At 37.0% G+C, this 19,885-nt stretch overlaps 1 protein-coding gene and 1 long non-coding RNA gene across 3 annotated transcripts; one reads left to right on the plus strand and one right to left on the minus strand.

Moving 5' to 3' along the window:
• The first annotated feature begins 995 nt into the window (after positions 1 to 995).
• Positions 996 to 11,659, plus strand: LOC103462615 (synaptotagmin-5). The gene is made up of 5 exons (XM_008405512.3): positions 996 to 1,278; positions 4,619 to 5,622; positions 8,424 to 8,595; positions 10,176 to 10,342; positions 10,447 to 11,659. Exons 1-5 carry the CDS (start codon positions 1,260 to 1,262, stop codon positions 10,594 to 10,596), a joined length of 1,512 nt encoding a protein of 503 aa, XP_008403734.2. The 5' UTR covers positions 996 to 1,259; the 3' UTR covers positions 10,597 to 11,659.
• LOC103462613 (uncharacterized) lies at positions 8,526 to 19,432 on the minus strand. Of its 2 annotated transcripts, none has more exons than XR_533363.3 (3): positions 19,251 to 19,430; positions 18,995 to 19,161; positions 8,526 to 8,614 (listed from the first exon to the last, which is right to left on the minus strand). It is a non-coding gene; the product is annotated as an uncharacterized LOC103462613 (long non-coding RNA). The 2 variants fall into 2 exon arrangements; XR_533362.3 differs by lacking the exon at positions 8,526 to 8,614 and adding an exon at positions 10,516 to 10,602 and having other exon boundaries at positions 19,251 to 19,432.
• Between the last annotated feature and the right edge of the window lie 453 nt (positions 19,433 to 19,885).

Here is a 19,885-nt window from a genome sequence, read left to right on the forward strand (position 1 = left end):
AAAGGATTCACTGAGATAATTGGAGCAACAAACTTCAGTCTAGTGAGATATAAACTCCTAAACATTGAGACCAATGAACTAATGACAAGAAAGTGGCTTAAATGCAGAAAAAATAGAATTAAACATCTTGTTACTATTTCTAAGTATTCATCATACCCTTGATTGAAAAATAAATAAATAAATTGTGTTGCAGCTCAAAGTTGAATTTAGATCCAGACTTTGACTTTGACATCCTGACACAATTTGATCTAATGCCTTTATACATGTGGCTACAGGATGTCATTGTCCTGCAGATTTCAGGTTCAAATCATTTCAATCTTTCAAAACGTTTTCTTCCAATATTAAATTTCATTTATTTCAGTTAATCTTTTTATCTACTCTGACCTACTTCTTAATATGTAGGTGAATAAAACCACCATGTTTCATGTTTCATGGTGCTTAGAGTGATGTGGAGTGTCAGTTTTTCTCTCTACACAATGTTTTGCATATACACTAAAAAGTTTATTTTTGGTTTCTCTTTTCCCCATATTTATTGTGTTTCCTATCTGGCTTTAGTTATCAGACTTTTTTTTTTCTTCTTTTTTAAAGGCCTCAATTAAAGGCCAAATTTGTGGAGTGCACAAATAGATCTGTCCACCTGAACTGTGAATCTATGCAGCTCCTCCAGAGTTAGTCTTAAAGCCTTATCTGATAAATGCTCTCCTTGGCCAGTCAGTCAGTTTAGGTGGACAGACATATCTTGTATGTAGTTGTGCCATATTTGTTTCTGCTTTAGATGATGAAGCAGATCTTTGATAGATGTTATGGAGGGGGAAGATTAATTTTTAAAAAGCTGAAATATTTGGTAAGCAGGAAGAACAACACACAAAACCAGCTTTACTTAATTACTTATTATAGAGTTTTGTTATTGTTTTTAACAGCAGATGTGAATTAAACTAAAAATTGACCTGAGTCGTTTTTTTTTTTGTTTTTTTGTTTTTTTACTGAGGAATCGATCAAAGGCGCCGTGAAAAATAGTCGGATCCGCGCCTCTCTGGCTGCAGTGCGCGTTCCCGACACAGGGGGAACAGATTTTCCCAGAGCTGGGAAAGCTGTATGATAGAAGAGTTGTGATATTAAAATGAAAGAAGGTGGGGCTTCTTCGCATCCTTCCGACGCAGGTTCCCTCGGAAGATGAAGCAGCTGCTGGATGGTTGTCAGATCGCTGCGCACTCGGGATGGTCCGCTCATTCTGACCCAGCTTCCCTCAGGCGCTGAAGATGTCGGATTCTCTGGGAGGTAGGATATGTTTTCCATGTAAGACTTTGTCATGTGTTACTTTTGTAAAAATCGGATTCTAAAGCATAAATTGAGACTATTCCAAATATCTTATCAGGCTCGTTTCCAAGTTCTTGAGTGTGAGAATGAGACGGAAAAAATAAACTTATGTGGGTAAATGAGTATAAACTGTGTTATTTCTTTAACATAATAGCTGTTGCGACTTCTTAACAATTAATCTCTGAAAGTGAATGAATTGGCACTCCTCAGATACGGTAATGTTCAATGACTGGCACTGATACCAGTGTTATTTTTTTTTTAACATCATTGATTTATCGCACGAAATTGACAAAAAATACATTTTGCAGGAGAGTGAATATCAGCATCAATATTCCATAAAAACATTAAAAACATGTACTTTTTTTTTTACTACAAAATCCATGTGTATTGCAAATGTGTATTGTGTATCTATATTCTGAGTGTGTGAAATCAAATTCTTTGTTTGTGCACAAACCTGGTCAATAATGTTGACGCTGAGTCCAGCAGAAAATTGTGTTGTTTCTAGAAGACAACAATCCAATTTGTCTAAGAGTATTTCTTACTGCTTAAGAAACAATTCTCTGTGGTGGTGCAAGAATATAAAGAAACAGGTCTGCATTTTATTTTCAAAACTTGTGCAATTACAACAAATATTCAATAATTTACACAACAGAATAGAACAAAAATATGTTTTTTATTTTTATTTTTTACTAATACAACATTAGTGAACATCTGAGCCACCTCATGCCAATGGTATTCCTAAAGATTGAAACTAAACTCCAAGAATTGTAATAACAAGAATTTTCTCAAAAACTGAGTTTCAGGGGAATCTATTTGGACCCTCATGCTGGATGAGCCATCCACGATAGATTCAGGCATAAGTTCTGGCTTATTCTCGTCCTGATACAGCTTTTCCTTGAGGAATGATCCTCAGAGCAGAACAATGATCAGACAGGAGTTCAGCCTTTTACGCTTGAGACTGAATATGACTCACAATCTGCAAGAAGTCATGGATTCTGATATGGATGTCTAGGCTGAACAAATGGTAATGTAGATGTAAGACCTCAAATCTTTAACCCATTTTCCTTTTTGGAAATTCTTAATTTGTTTTCATGAGTACCAATTTTGGCTGTTGTCACATCAACTACAGTCATGTCATGTAAATCTAATGTAGAGCATAAAATACTCTATAAAGTCAATAAAAACATTGGAGGATTTGATTTTATGACTTGTGGACGGCTGAAGGGGATGCTGCCTTTTAAATGTTGCATTTGTCACATAGCTGTACCTCAGTCTTAACTTTATATCTTTTGTGATCATTCAAATGGAAGGATGGTATTTGTTGTTAACTGGTTAAACTGGAGGCATCGTAAGCCTTTCTGCTTTATGGGTCATTCCTGGCTGTAAGCAGATGATGCAGCTGGTTTACAAAATGGAAGGAGGAAAATCCTGGTGCTCTTCATAAACTCCAACATATTTCTTGTTGTCAGTTAATCTGGAAACCTTTCTGTTTTGATTATATGTTTTTCTGCATACCACTGAAAAAAAAGTGAAGCAAAACACCAAAAACCAAACAAACAGGTGCACTTGTAGAACTATTTGAACTAAAATGTACTTTGAGAACTTTAGATGCACCACTAGAAACTAAGAACATCCAGCAGTATTTTTTTCAGGGTTCATTTTATACAGTTAGCTAATCATTTATAATAAAAAACAGCAAACCAAACTGAGATACTGAATATTTTATTTGCTTTTTAAATGTAAACTAAATGCAAAATCAGTTTATTTTTTAAAGAAATATCACCATGCTTAAGTTCATTTAAAGTTTTAAATAGTTTAGTTTCTCAAGGGTATGTTAAAAATCTTCCTAAATAAAATGATTTCAAGTTTGTATTTGTATTATTTTATTATCATTCTAATAGCTAATTTAGACTCAAGCTATTTTTTTTATCAGTGTGATTCATTGCTTCTCAGTAGATTCATCTCCTAATGGAGAGGAGCCACCAGTTACTCTCTGTGATGGGGCTGCTGGGTCTGTGCTGGGAGAGTTATCGCTCTCTTGATGAATAGTGATCTCATCTTTTATGGATGTTGATTGGTTTCATTCTCAAGAGCTTTTACGGCCTGATGCGATGATCTTTTTATAGGAGGAACACACCTCGGGTTACACCAGTTTATGGTTAATCTTTTTGTCCTCGTGGAGATGTATCTTAACTTTACCACTGACAGAGAAAACATTTTAGTATTTGTTGATCTCAGCATGGTCGCTGGCTGATGTGACTTTCACAAAAATCCAATTATGGAGGATGAGTCATCTTAATACACCCCCACTGTGTGACGTTAAATAACCGCAGCAGCTTATGTGGCTTCAATCTCTTTTAAGTCTAAAAAACAAATTTACAATTACATGCTAATAGAGATGACTGAGAAAATGCGGAAAATAAAGTCAGGGATTGTGATGCAAAACACATCAATGCTATATTGGTCTTTATTCTTTGTTTTTAAACGTTTTTTTATTTTGACACCTCATGGATGACTCAACCATGATTTTGAAAATGTAACCTGAAACTCTACAAAAACAAAAAATCAATAAATCAAAACAAAAAACAAGTGCAAATGTCTTGCTAGAGTGCCCAGCTATATCATTTTAATTATTTCAACATTTCCTCTTTGATTTCATCAAGCACACAGATTGCAGACTAAACAAGATAATGGTTTTCAGCAGGATCCTCTTGCAATGGATTCATCTTCATTTGGAGTCAAACTCTGGAGACGATTTCATTTGTCAGTCTATGATAATCCTAATGCTTGTGTTTCCTTTCCTGCGGCCTTAATCGTACAAACAAACAAACAAACTGTTAGCTTTTAATCATGGCTGGGTTTTCTGTGACATAAATAAGGACTCAATATCAGTGAGTGTGCATGAAGGAATTCTCACTTTTTAATTCCTTTTTCTTTTTATAAGTGCATTCTCACTTATTTAGTTCCTGTTTCTCTTTCTTCTTATTAATATTCGATGTTCGCACGTTATACTGCATTTAACTACTTCTGCTAACTCATATATCAATTCATAATTCAAGTACAGCTTTCTTCTACTTTTTCCCTACTTCTTATGCTTTGTTCTGCTCTTTGTTGCATATTCTGCAGCAATCATTCTGCAGATTTGCATTCTCACGGCTGTTGAACAGCAATTTGTCTAGTAAAAGTGTTATGTTTATTTATTAATTGATGCCAAATGATGTTGTAATACTTTTAACTTGTTGAACCAAAGAAACTATTTAGCCTCTTTTATCGTGCCTATTTGTGACTTTTTGTTTTCTAGTCCACCTGCAGGTTGTGCTGGCTGTGGGTCTGGCTGTGCTCTGCTACTGTCTGGTTCTTGGCTGCATCCTTTGCTGTCGCAAACAGAAAAGCCTTTCCTCTGAAGACAAAGAAGCAGCTGTTCTGTCCCCTCATCCCGCTGAGAGTGTGACTGTGACATTAAGTCACTCTCCGTGTACTCAGCCTGTCAAACAGCAGTACGAAGAGCTGGATGGTGATGTGTTGGAGTGCCCTTCTTCTAAAAGTAGCTCTTCTCCATCTGACGGTGACGTCAGCACTCTCCCATTCGACAACAGCCCTTCTAGAGCCGCTGAGCTGGCGCAGTCTCCCAGAGCTACTTTCCCAACGCGGCGCCTTAGTACTTCTGCTCTGCCCTGCTCTCCCAATAAAGCTGCTAGTCACGGAAGGGCTTCCTTGCCCTCCCTCACCAAGCTCAGCTTTGTGTCCAAATCCCGCCGGGTGATAGGCAGACGCAGAACTGTTAGTGGAGAAAGTTATGCTCTCAGTGAGAGCAGTCGGCTCACAGCAGGTGCTCCCAGCGTTAACAGCCAACAGGGGGAGCCATGTCACCCTCAGTACGGCTCCAACTCCATCTCTGCCTCAGCCAAACCAGCTCCTCTTCTGCACTTTTCCCTGCTCTTTAGCTCCAGCTCTGGCACCTTGGTGGTCAACATCCTGGGGCTTTCTGGGGACACTAGAAGGCGCAGTGGGGTATTTGTTCGTGCCAGCCTCCCTCCGCTTCACCCCTTGCTCCAGCAGACAGCCCCACGCCGGCGCAGCCTCTGCCCAGACTTGGTCAGCCAGAGCTTTGTGCTGCAGGTGGGCTCTGTGGAGGAGCTCTGCACCTGCACCCTGAGGCTGGCGGTCTACAGCAGGGACTTCTCTGGGCTGAGAGAGGCTGCTCTGGGGGAAGTGGAGTTACCCTGTGAGGAGTTTGAGTGGGAGCCTGACTCCAAGACTACCTACACCAAGCAGCTCATCCCAAGCAAAATCAAGCTGAAAAAGGTACATAGAAAAAGAGCTTTAAAAAAAAACTGTCTTAAATGTGTGTTAGAGACAGATAATAAAATTACAAGTTTCCTACATTCTGCAAAAACACAAAATCAGAGTATTTTTGGTCTAGTTTCTGGTGGAAGTTGGGGGTAGTCGGAGTTGCTCCTACTTTCCAAGTGGGAAAAACAACTTTGTAGGACATTCCAGTTCATTTTCTGACAAATCAACAAAAGATACTGATAGGGAATTCTGATGGGCTCAAAAAACTAGACTGAATGCTGAAACAAAATTAGATGCAGTTTAAAGCTTTTTCCTTTTAACATATTTCTTTTCAGTTAAATTGCACAAAACAATAAATAACAAAACAAGAAATAATCTAACAAAATGATTTATAAAATGATTTATCATGGCCATATTTTTTATACAATAAAAAGCTAGAATTTTAACTGATATATAAAAAAAAATGTATGTGAGCTGCGGTGTTTTTTGTTTGATTCTTGCTTTTGTTTACTTTGTGTTCCAGTGAATGCATCGTGGATTAGCTGAAAAAAAAAAAGTCTTCCCAAGGTCTTTGCAAAGTCTTCTCAGCTGCTTTAATGGATAGGGAAAGTTTTCTCGCACCCTGTTAAATAACTTATTTAATCTATGGTCACATCCAACATCTAATCAGCTATGCCATTAACCAGTTTTCCATAGATGTTAGTCATGGGGATTTTGTTGATAGTGAATGCAGAACAAACAGGCCGAGTGAAACAAATTGGATGAGCGCCCACGCAGTGCTCTCTGTGACTCAGCTGCAATGCTGCCAAAAGGCATTAATAACAGCCTTTTGGTGGAGGGTGAGCCTGAGGCTTCAATGGACTGTATTCACTCACGAGCACCACTGTTCTTGTTGGGAAAGCCCATTTCCTGTCCCCTTCCCCTTTATATAATGGCCAGTTATAGATTATTGATTCCATTCCACAGCACCATCTTCCACAGTCTCAGTAAGAGCAGCGGCTGAACGTAAGCAGGTGGATGTGGGCTGGCTATAGAAGAAGCACAGTTGCTCTGCCTCCTGGAAAATAGAGGAAGAGTGATGTGTAACTTGGTCAAGGCTCTGTGGCTCCAGCTTTGAGGTCTGCCCATTCTGAATATGAACTACTACATCACTTTTGTAATCACTGTAATGTAACCAGTGAGGTTACTGGCAATAATTCATCTACCATTTCTTGCTTTGACATTTTGTTGGAATAAAAGGTTTTGAGATTACAGGCATTTTGAGAAGAGGCCAATCAATGATTGTTCATTTCCTGTGTTTGTGTTTGCATGCTCTCAGTTTTTAATGAAAGTGTCCAAAATATCCACAGCAAATGTCATGTTTATTTCAGTCAGCAGAGAGAAAAAATATTTTTTTTTGCAAATTAAACAATCAGTTATTTATCTAAAAAAAACCCACAAAAAAACGCTTTCATACAGACAGATGTAGTGTCCACATATAGAGTCACAGTTTTAGCAAAACCACAGTTAGCTTCCAACACAGCTAACAGATTATTGGAATTTTATATGATAGATCATCACAATGTGTTGCATAATATGAAGGCAAAAGTTGCTTTTGAAACTTTGCATTTTGTTTATTTTTTCTTTATTTACCTAACACTCTGGAAATGAAATTTCAATGCTCTGACTGCCTCCAAGAAGGCAGATAACTGTTTATTTATCTAAAAGTAGGATGCAGTCAAATTCATTTTCAAGCATCACACATGCTAAGGTGAGTGGATCTTCAACGTTTGCATACTGTTGCCTGCATTTATTGTTGGGTCATTGCTCCATTTCATCATTTGTCTGTAAATGATGTATCATGTATGTCAGAGTTTTGAAAGTTGTTATCTCATGAATAAGTTGTTAGTCTCTCTGCTGGCAGCTGAAACTGGGTGTGATGGACCATCCTGTTCTTGGAGAAACTGGTTTCAGCTAGTTCAGAGGGACCACTACTCCTTATCTTAAAATTTCTGTTTTATGACCGACCCCCACCCCGCTTTCAATAAAACCAGTTGGAGCTATGAATCTCCCTCTTTGCAAAGGCTGAAGTGATAATATTCTCTGTTTGGTCCTTTACATGTGCAGGTTAAAGTATCCTACAACGTATGTGCATGTTTCAGTACTAAATGTGTAGGAGGGCAATGCTATCATCTTTCTATGTTACTTATATACAAGGCATCTGTTGAGATCAACACACTAAGTGAATTTACATTGACAGTGAAAAGTAAACATGATGGTGCTGAGTTAGAACTGTTACTTAAAAAGGTGTTGCTCATTTGAGTGACATCATCTGAGGTGAAACGGTAGTGACAGTGAGCTGAAAAACACTTGTTGAATAAAATCGCCAAGCAGTCCCGGTTGGGCTTAAGCTCATTCAGCTGACAGCAGAAAGTGACTCACTGGATTTTTCACAGGTCAAGCTGATCAGAGTTGACATAAAATCAGACGGAAATTATAGTGAGAAGTACACATCAGTTGCTGCTTTTATCTAAAGTGACTAAGAACATAAACATCTATTATTTTTGATGGGTAGTTAAATGAAAACAAGAAAACTGAAAAAAAAAGATGGCTATTAGCTCTAAGTGGCTCACAATTTAATGTAGATATGCTTAGAATGGGAAGATTTTATGATTTCTGGCTTGAATCAGATACTACTTGTGATTTATGTATTTTCTGTCATCAAAAGAATATTAAGTGCACATTTGTAGAGAAAAAAAAGTTCTTCCTCCCACTAGAGTCATGAGATTTTTGTTTTGTTTAACCTGTAGATCTTCCCTATTGCTTGTCCTCAGAGTTTCAGTTCTCAGGAGACTCTGGGATGCAGGAAAAGCTCAATCTGCATGCCTCGGACTTTGGGCCAACTGTTCATCTTGCTGCAGTACCAGACCCTGGCTCAGCGAATCAAAGTGATGATTCGAAAGGCTGAAAATTTGGTCAAGCTGACACGAATCCCAGGAACTCCAGGTGATGATCCACTTCACACCTAACCAAGAAAAAATGCATGTGTCAGGACACTTTAACTGTGTAAATATCCAAATGCTTAGTTACTTTGTATTGAAGGTTAATGAGAGAAGAAAAAAAATTGACTTGCTTAATTTAATGAACATACCAGATCTGACCTTTTTGTATAATATCTAACGGCTTCCATAAAGTCCATTGAGAACATAAATGATAGGCCTTTGAGCTTGATAACAACAAGCTCATAATTATTCATGCTCTTGACAAATCTGGATTTAAAAATTATTTTTATTCACAAAAAAGTTTGTTTCTCATAGAAAATGTGACACAGGTCTTTCAAAAGCTAAAACAATGTAGTATAAATAAATAAAAAAGGTATCTTAGTGATTTAGCTTTGATAATGAACTTCAATTTTTTAAGGTTGAAAGGCTTCAATATAATATTTTCTCCCACTACTGTTTCTTTGTCAGTTTCAAGTTATTGACATTAATTCCAGTCACAAGGAACATTCATTTTAGAGCTAAATCTGCCTGGATGCCTTTAGATTTGGGTTCATTCCCTTAATTGGTAAAGCTAAGATTAACAATACAATTAGTCAGAATGTGTGTCATTCTCCTGCTTAGTCCAGCTGCTGTCAGTTCCTTGTTTGGCGTGTGGCATAATTGAATCAGAAACTGATCAGCCCAGAAGTCATTTCCCCTCCGGTCTATGCCATATCTCGCTGCATCTGATTTTCTGCTGGTTAGGATTGGAGGAAGCAGGAGAATCTGTACAAAGAAAAAATGTTTCACAACATATGGACTAGAGCCGCTGTGTTTTTCTATTATAGCAAATTTAATAAGGTTTCTTAAGTGGATTATCAACAGTGATTATATATTCCAGGTGATGTTGGAGATATGCAAAAGCGGGAGCCACGAGGAAATAAACAAGTTTGTTTAGATTATGTGAGTGTAGCAACGGAAGATTTCTGTAAATAAACATTCACTGCAAATAATAAGATGAATAACTGCATTTGATTACTGTCGAAGAAAACCACTGATAGAAACAATAATCTAATTCATATTTTTAAATAAGTTCTAACATTTAAAAACAATATTTAAATATTGTTTTAATACTGTCTGCCCAAAGAAGATGGACTCCTTTGTTTTATAGTAGTATATGAACAATGCAAGGCTAACAAAAAACTAACAATTTTCCTAAATCAACTCAGAAAAAGTACATCTGAAACTATAAGCATATAAAATAATTCACTAAAAATAATTGAAGACCCATTAGATTCTGTTGAAACACTAGCAAACTTTGTACCAGGCACTTCCATCTGCAACTGAATAAAAGATAAAATGTTCTTTAAGTCATCACATGGAAATGATGAGCCAATCAGAAGCAAATTTTTGTGACAAGAGCACAGAGGAGGAAATATACCCAATTTTGATTTCCATTTGGAGGAACTAGCTTTTAGCTAGATCATATAATCCAGGTAGTGGCCTCAAACCAGCAGGTGAAAATAAAATATTTAACTCAAAGGTCAAATTAAAGATTTGTGTGTCACTAGCTAGCAAAATTAAAATTACCTTTTTTTTAAACAGATCACTATGTTGTCATCAACTTACATCAGGATGGTAAAAAAATTGACACAAAGGAGACCAAAGTGGCCAGTGGACCAAACCCCATCTGGAATGCTCCCTTCCTGTTTGACCTTCCACCTGGTGACATCACCCAGCTGCCGCTGGCTCTCGAATTCATCGTGATGCAGGTTTGAGTTTTTAGACAAATGGAATGTGTGCTTTAAAATTACACTTTTATCAACGAAAGCTGTGATACTCCATCAAGTACCTGAATTAGGATTCATTGTTACAGGGCCGTCTCTACACTAAGAACAGCATTCTGGGGCGCGTACTGATTGGCGGCGATGCTTCAGATGTCGGACAGGAGCACTGGAGGGAAATCTGCGGTCCAGGACAAACAGAAACCACCCGCTGGCACGCCATCCGGTCAGATGCAGTGTAGGACTGACTGTATGTAAGAAACGTAGGTGGAGCAGAATCACATTTATCTGTGGGACTATAGAAGGTGAAACACTGATCACACTGGTGTGGTAGGAATGATGCGTTTTTCTAATATACCAGTCATCTCACTCCATCACATTACTGATTATTACGTCACTGTGATTCCTTAATTCTTTAGCATTGTAACAACTTGGATGTACTGTGAAACTTATACTAATGTTGTAGAATTGTTTATTTTGTGCCAAGAAACTACAAATATCAAAGCTTGCTGGACAAAATGGCTAACATGCATGTGTGTAATTTACATCTTTGACAGTGTGTGACTATTTTCTGGCATCTGTAACTGTACCAATGTCCCTCTTTCACACTCTTATATCTATCATTCTGTACAGAGCTGTTAAAATGTAATTGTTATGGTTGGGATGCCTGCTAATTCTTCATCATTTTGTTCTTTACCTGGGGACACATTTTGATTATTTATTTTTTTTAATGGGATTTCAAAGAAACCTCGTACTGTTGGGGTCCTAAAAGGTTTTGATAATGGGAATAATTAAAGATACATAATTACACAGCACATGAAGATCTCTACTCTACAAGTATCTACAGGTTAAATATTTTCACGTTGAAGAAAGGCTCACTGAAAACCAAAATGTCTGACAGCGATTGGATTTGTTTCTTAAATATGAATAGCAAAAATAATTTACAGCAAAAATAAAATAGTAACATAAAAACATAAAACAAAAGTTAGTCCCAGATTACTTATTGCAAAGCTTTTTTAAAAAAATCTTAAGGAAGGACACATTTTTATATGTCAGTACTGCAGTGGGCCAACAGGTGTCAGCAGAACCACCTCTACGCATTTGGAGATTCATTAGAATAGAGACGATGCTCGGTTCTTTTTAATATGACTGCTAAAGAGGTAAATTTGAAAGCGGTGGACATTTTCTGTAAATAAACTTTCTGCATGTCAAGAAGTGTTCAAACATCCTGTTATTATCTAGATGTTTAATTTTGTTTATTTGACAATTTAAAATGAAATAAATATAATTCACAAGAAAGCAAAAGTAGCAAGTTACTAATTTATTGTCATTTCATGTAAATCATTGTCCACTTTATTAGGTACACCTCGCTAATGCTAGGTTGGACCCTGTACTGCCTTCAGAACTGCCTTCATTATTCCTGCCAGAGATTTAACAAGGAGTCAGAAACATGTCTTAGAGAGTTCATATTCACATGACAGTATCATACAGTTCCCGCAGATTTATGTGCTGCACATTCATAATGTACGTCATCCTTGTATTTGTGTCATAACTCATATCTTCCCAGTACATTTTAAAAATTAGCTGTTCATGGTGATGCTGTGAGGAGAATGGGTCTCTGGTAGCGGTCGGTATTGCAACAAATCTGAATAAGCCACTGACTGAAGAATATGACAGTCTCATGATGACATGCTAACAACTCAATATTTGGTCAACCGAGATAATATTCCAGAGTAACATGTTCTGGATGACACTGTAAGTTATTGGCAAACACTGCTAATCCGTCTCATTTGCTTTTGGGATGCTAATCAGCTGTTCTTTGTTGTAAAAAACAATGCATTATTGCCACATTTTAAAAACTGTCTAAAAGCACACAAATAAAATAAAAAAAAAACCTTCCAGCTGCACAACATCCAAAACCAGAGGGAACTTTGTCCAAACATTTAAGGCTTCAACCAAAAAAACATAAAAACTAAGAGATGAAGTCTACAAACGCAAACAATCAGAACTAACTTAAAAGAGGTACTCCAGGCTCTGCCAAGACGAGTGGTGCAATTTAATTTAATAACTGACAAAACCATATTTAGTTATATCAAACATGTTCTCACTAATGAACACCTCCCTATCCATGGATCATTACACAAAACTGCTGTGGTCTTGGCATGAGGCTGTAAAGCATTTGATACCAACATTCCTCCCTGCTTTGACTCCTCAAATGTTCCCACTCTTCTGTGGGAGACAAACTAAATGAGATGTTGCTGATGCCTCTGCAGTCTTTTGTCTGTGTGGTCCTGCAGCGGGGCTGCTGCTACAATCATTTCAGATCACTCCATCATTTGCTCTGAGGATGAACTTTAAAGTTTCTCGCTGAAAACATCAAAGAAAAGAACGAGAAAGTTTTCTTTTTAAAAATGTCATGTCGCGCTTCCTTTAGCAGTTGTTTTGTGTGTCTAAATGAAAGCCACAAATATCATAAATCCAAAATGAAAAAGTTATTTTGTCCCTCAGAAGTTCTGTCTCGAGATAAAAAAAAAGAAAAGAAAAATGAAGATCCAATAGGGAATTTAGAAAAAAGCCCGAAGGCTGCATTTACTCTGCTAGACTCAAGAAAATAAACAACATCCAACATCCAGCTATGTCAGGTTCAAATCACAAGAGCAGTCTGTATCTCAGGCCACCACATCATCCACATTGGCTATATTGATCCGTCATCTCACTGAACTCCAACTATTTACTTATTAATTCAAAATGCACAACATGGTAGGAAAAAATGTGTAATTTGGTGGAAGATTGTGCCAAGGATGGAAAAACTATATCTATTTTTAAACATTTATTGTTTGCAAATCTGCAGCTTCTCGGCTTTATTAACTTCTTCTACTCTATACTGCAGGGCACATAAGTGACTCACTCCTTTGTTTAATTTCTCTTTAGAGAGCTTGACATTTTCTGACTGTCAGTGGATCCCTGCTTTCATCTGAAGAGACAGCAGGGTCTTTCTATTCCAGAGAGGGGGGAACATGTTGTTCTCTGTTGTAATGCACAAAATTACATGTCAGACTTCTCCTACAGTCTTAAGTATTTTGTTTGTTGTTGTTTTTGTTTCTCTACCAAAAGAAAAAGACAAGACATAAAAATGTGTTTGGAAGTTTGTCCAAACTAAACTAAATCTTGGCCATTTGATTTTATTTACATTTTGTCACATTAAACCCAAAACAACAGCAGCTGTGATAGCTTTGCAGAGTTTAGAGATGTGGAAAGTCAATTTGTTGCCTTTTGTTTATAGGGATGATAGATTAAAGACAATTGAGTATAAATAAGCAATTTTCTAATTAGTGTCGGTTTACCACCTAAAAGTCCAATAAAACACTAGGAAGTGTGCATTTCCTATGAAAATGCAAGTGTGAATGCTGAATGCTTTTGGTGAAAATGGCAAAAGCATTTGAAGCCAACTGCTTAAGACTTGCAGAAAGGTAAGAAATAGTCCATGCAGTGTGAAAAACCCACGTAAAAGCCAAAATTAGCAAAAAAAGGTAAAAGTAGCTAAAATACTAATGATAGCATCTATTATGGTTGGACCATCTTAAAAATTATCTTTTAATCAATGTACTTGTTTCACTTGTCACTGTTTGTGCTATGATGGCATAATGGAAATGTTACTAACATTTATCCACTATGTATGCACATAAATACTTTCTGAATTGCTTCCATAAATATTTATGTTTATTCTACTAACTGAAAAGGCAGATATTTTATTCAAGACTAACATTAATCTTTGAATCAGTGTTTACTCATACTGCTTTTGAATGCTGACATCTAGTGGATATCAGAGATATAGCATCTATGGACAGGTCATATTCAAAAAATCTGATTATGCATCTGAATCTCATTAGTCAGATTAAAAGTAGCTTTTAAGAACAGTAGCCTTTACGTAGATATCAAATACACTTTTTTAAGCCCACATTTCTCTCTGTATGTGTATAATTAGTCCACAGAATGTTTCACTTAGTGAAATAAGTTATAAAAAGGCTTTTACTTTATTGAATATGACTATACTTGAGACGCATGACTTTGTCGTTAAGTTAGAGATTGCATCAGCTTGAATCAAAATTGGCTACATCTGTGTGTATGCGTCTCTGTGTAAAAGTTTTTAGACAGGGGAAACTGCTAATAGGCATTTCCAGGTGAGCAAGTAATTATTCACATTTGTTCACTTTTGATTTAAAAGACATAGGGAGGCACATATGCATCACTGTGCCCCCTGCTACTGAAAGGTGCAGACCTTTCAGTAGCAGGGGTTTTTACTATCGTATTTGTGTGAAGTCTTGTTGAGATGTTTGAGTGTGTGTGAGTGATTAACTTCGCAGTCAGACTCCACATCTGTAGACCACAGCAGACTTAAAGAGGTTCAGAGAACCACAAGTAAAATCAGTCTTCCTTCTTCCCATTATCAGATGTTTCTGTGACTGTGATAAATGGTTGCTCTGTCATCATCTGGCACGTTTTCACCCTCCCTTCTTAGTGACTCAGGTTGGTGTCGCCCTTGATACTGCAGCCCGGTCAGAGGTCCCGAGTTCAACTGCGCTAGATCAAATGGCAGCCTGATGAAAGTGGACAGAGTGCAACTAAGTTGACCGAGACCGAGGCTGGCAGGTGGAGGAAACATGTAAACATGTTGGCCACTTTTACTCGCGTGGGATTTTAGGGAGCCTTAAGGAATATCCACACATCATTAACAAGGAGCGGTTTTATGTGCTAACTCATTCTCTGTTTTTAAAAATAAACTTTCATTAAATTTATAGTTTCCTCTGCACTATTTGTGCATAGAAAATAGGAGACAAATGCTTAAACTTCACTCTTATTTAATCCATCCATGATCTATTTCTGCTTGTCCTTGCAGGGCGACGGGGTTGTCGCCTACCTCCAACGGTAGGTATCAATAAATTTTAGCATTCATAAGCATCCAGTTTCCGTTTTCTTTATGCCAAACATGAAGAAACATCCCCAACATTCTTTGGGGATGTTCCTTAAAACGTAATTATCATTGTAGTGCAGCTTTAAAGCAAAATAAACCCCTTCAAAAATATTATTTCATAGCCTTTTGCCATTTTGACTTCTAAAAGTAGAATAGGACGATGGAAAAGGCAACAAATCGTTCATGGATGACCCCTGCGGTGCAACCTGTGGGACGGCATGGTGCACGGTTACAGCTGCAGAAATATTCCACAACAGCTGGACTCAGTGTGTTTCTCTGCTCGCTGCGTAAACAATGGGCCAGGCAGCACATAATCAAAAACACATGAGATTCTTTCACCCAAAGCTATTGTTGTGTTTTCTGACAAGCCCATCAGCGTGAAACACATTATCGAACCTCAAAGAATCTTGTGAGATTTTGAGAGCAATGTGAAAGGCTGCCATTAGTGGTGTTTCCACCCCAGGGAATATCAGATGCTTTGAAGACCGCATTTCAATAAAAAAAAGAACACATTGTGGGCATTTACAGAAGAAATACAAAGGCACACCAGAGTGTGACTACAAAGTATTTAGAAAATATTATTTGGGCAGATATTCCCAGACATTTTTGCTTGTGTTGAACATCAGCGTTGTTCTAAGCAATTCACAAACTTTGGAACCGTTTAACGTTACTGTCGTGCAGACCTGGTTCATTTGGCTGCCTTAAGCCCAAATGCTTTGTGGCGCCCCTCCTCCCTGAAAATAAACAACAGTTGAGTATTTGTCAGCAAGTTTCTCTTTAGCTGGTTGTGCAACATTAGGGCTCACAACAGATTTTAAGTGGGATTAATTAGACAAAACATTGAAAGTACAATGAATAACAATGGGGAGTGTTATGCAGAACTAGATCTCCTTTTAAAGTGCTGTTTGACTATGACTTATTTTCTCATCTCTCCTTTTTTCTCTGCTGTTTTCCCATTTGTTTGTTTGATGGAAATCCATAAAAACATCAAAAGATCTGACTTTACAGAGGAAACTGACAGCCAGCCCGTAGGAGAATGAGCATGTGGACAACTTTATCTGATCTATTATTATCAATCGCAAATCTTTAATTATGTGTTTGGTCACCTATGAATACAATGAGGTGCATCAAATTTTACTTATGCGTATCACAATAAAAATGTGATATAAAAGTTTGCATGCCACAGTCTTTAATTTTTATTTGTGACACGAATGAAAACCATGTATTGCTTTTCCTTAAAAATATATACAAAATGTTGTATTTGTTCTTAATCCTAAAACAAAACTCAAGGCTTTGAAACAACCTTTTTTCACATTGTTTGTCAAGTGCAATTATTATATTTTAAAACAAACTTTTAGCCTAAAGGAAATACAAATTACAACAATAGATTTATTAACTCCTCTTTGTTGGAGTAAATATGCTGTATCTGCAGCTTGTTTGATTAATATATTGTTTCCAAGCTGCTGAATTAAGGCAAACAGCCTGCTGTATATATTTACACAACACTCTGACTCTGCAGACCTTGTCGACTCTGTGTCACTTCATCTCTGCTCGACTGCCAGGGGACAGAAGAAAACAAACAGGCCCAAACCTTTAATACAGGTCAGATGACTATGTGACAATGATGTTAAAGGAAACATTTCAAGTTAGATGGGAGCATTATGTGTTGATTTGGGAGCAGAAAACAAAAGCTCTTCTAACAAAACAGTTCCAGTCTGCGGGAAACAGATATTTTATGATGCAGAGTCCCCCGGTGTTGCTTTGAATTTAAATTAGAATCACAACTTTAAAGGGTTCGTGCAGTTTGACCACAATATGTTTTTTATTTGAAGCATTTGTTCAAACCTGTGACAGGTTTTCTGCCTTCCAAATTAATGTAAAACAAGCAGAGGCTGAATTTCAAAGACAGAAAACTGGATGCCTTGCAAAGATTTTCATACCATTTAAGCTTTTTCATATTTCCAGGACAACATTCCATTGTTTTTAAAAGATGTTGGAAAGGGCTGAATGTTTAAGGTTGTTATCCTTCAGAAATATGAACCTCCACAGCAGTTTAAAGATCGTCATCACTGTAAAAGAAAAGAGAAGCATCCCAACAGCGTGACGCTGCCATCACTATGTTTGAGTGTTGGGAAGTTATGTTCCAGTTCACACACATCAATAGTTTTTTGCATCATATGGTGTTTTTACATACGGTGGCTTGCATACGGTAGCCGTTAGACATTTCCATTTTGTCGCATTACAGCCACAAACATAAATATATTACATTGGAATTCAATGTGAAAGATCAACACAAAGTGGTTTACAGTTGTGAATTGGAAAGAAAATTATAGAGTTAAACATAGTTTTTACACACAAAAAGTGCAGCATCCAAGGTATTCTGCCACCTGGGTCAATACTTGGTGGAACCTCCTTTTGCTCCAATTACAGCTCACTTAGTCAGTGTATGCAAATAGCTGTTTTAAAATGCAGTATTTCTTCCACTTCATTATTTTTGCACTGGTTTGACTTGGTTTTATCACATAAAATCCCAATAAAACACCCTAAAAGTTTGTGGTTGTATCAAACAGTGTGTGAGAAAGTTCAAGATGCTTTAATTCTAGTGAACTGCTCTGCTAACCAAGTTAGCCAGTGACTATTACCATAACGAAGAGCAGCCTCACAGGAGAAGGATAACATAACATACAGGTCTGTTGAATACAGAAGCACGCATTTTTAACCACATGCACACCCCGTTCTCATCAGAAACTATGTTTATGTTGGAAACTTCACACAACAGCAATCCACACTTGATAATTTTATCTCAGTTTTGCTGACCGGATAATTTTTCTCTGGTTTGTTTGACAAAAGCATGACCTTTTAGTGGTGTTAAATTTAAGTTGGAGTTAAAACAGGGACACAAACAACCACTGATATGAGAAACTGCTATTTTTAAAACTTGGTTTAGAGGCCAAAGCACAGTTTTAAATCAATAAAATGAGCTTTATAAGCCATGTGGTGCTTACCTGCACATATTTGGAATGCAGTTGAAAATGGACACATTTTCCTGATTTGAATCCAAGCTAATTAGCTTTGCTACAAAGAGTGAGCCTTAAAAATAGATCCAGACATTTGGCAACAGTAAAACCAGCCACCTGGAGACTAACTAAATGGACTTTTTGTTTTAAATACACATTAATTCAGATTAAACAGTAACCAGTCAGCCTATTTTTATTGATATAGTAATAATTAATGTTTATTACCAGCCTACTTTCTTTTGTTTATTTTTGAAGATGTGTAATAAACTTCATAGTTTGATTCATTTTAAATAGTAGTATTCCCAAATATATTTTATGAGATTAACTCAATAAAACCATCGCTAATATGAACTGATTCAATCTAATAACTGATTCTAATTAAGCTTAAAATGTTTATGACGACAAAGCTGATGTTCACTGCCGTATAAATGATTAACAAATACAGAAAGTATGAGAACAGAAAACAGTTTAAAAACACACAATTATGTCCCAATAGAGTTTGATGGTCATTATCATAAAATCTTTTTTAGTGTAAGAGATTTTGAGGTTGGTTGGGAGTTTTCTCCTTTCTCACTTCAAAGATATGAGTCATAAAGCAAGTCCTGTTGTAATACAGACTGTGTCTTTTGGGTTTTATCAGCTAAAAGTTACCTTATCAGCTCTGTTTCCCTGCAGCAGACCGGCTGTCGCTCCTCGTCTTATGGTTTTGATTACGAAAATTGAATGGTTTTAATCTATCCCAAACTTGTTTGCTAATGACACAACTTCCTTGTTACTTGCATTCCTCGTTTTAATGTGATGACGGCATTTGCAGAGAACTGTGGAAACAGCCAGAGAACAGAACTAAACATTTGCATGTTATCGTGGCCCGCACATTGTGTCCCATTCTGCTCCTGGTTAATTTTACCTTTATGATTTTATGTTTCCTCCTATTACCCAACTGCCAATTTTTAACCAGAAAACAGAAACAAAACAACCTCGTTAAAGCAAATGCACACATTATGTGTTACCATGTGTTCTTAGTATTTGTTTAAATTGTATTCCATGTGGTGGGCATGCCTACCAGGTTTGACCTGTGACACTGTGGTTACCCGTGCTTAGCTGTCAAGAAAAATATGAGAATCTGCCTTTTATTTGGGTCAGTGATCATGGGAACACTGTTGGTCTGTCTTGTGTTTAGCATGTGGGCTGGTTGCCGTGTAAGTGAAAGGAAACTGTAAAACAACGGGAAGTTTCAAACAAGCACTTTGATTGGTTAAAGACATGCTCCAGCCTTAGTGCTGATCCCTCATAAACATGGTTAGTGTTGCTTAATAAATAAGAAAAAGGAGTTCTTGTCAAGTCCTGTGGTAACTACAAATTCTGAGCTGGTTTGTAAATCTTGGTTTGTAAATCCACTACCACGTTGTGATCTCACTTGCTATTTGAAAAAAAAAGAAGAAGATGTTATCTACTTTAGAACAAAGATTTGGGTTTATTGACCAGATTTAGATTTATTGATTTGCTAAAATGCCCTTTTCTGGAGTTAAATTAAACATGATT

Source organism: Poecilia reticulata, chromosome 3 (genome assembly GCF_904066995.2).
Source record: "Poecilia reticulata chromosome 3, P_reticulata-male-v2, whole genome shotgun sequence".
Classification (NCBI taxonomy): domain Eukaryota; kingdom Metazoa; phylum Chordata; class Actinopteri; order Cyprinodontiformes; family Poeciliidae; genus Poecilia; species Poecilia reticulata.

What these genes read in the sequence shown, in the direction of transcription:
- LOC103462615 (XM_008405512.3), top strand. An exon ending in ACGAATCCCAGGAACTCCAG is followed by an intron (nt 8,596 to 10,175) that starts GTGATGATCCAC and finishes TTTTTTAAACAG; the next exon opens with ATCACTATGTTGTCATCAAC. An exon ending in TCGAATTCATCGTGATGCAG is followed by an intron (nt 10,343 to 10,446) that starts GTTTGAGTTTTT and finishes TCATTGTTACAG; the next exon opens with GGCCGTCTCTACACTAAGAA.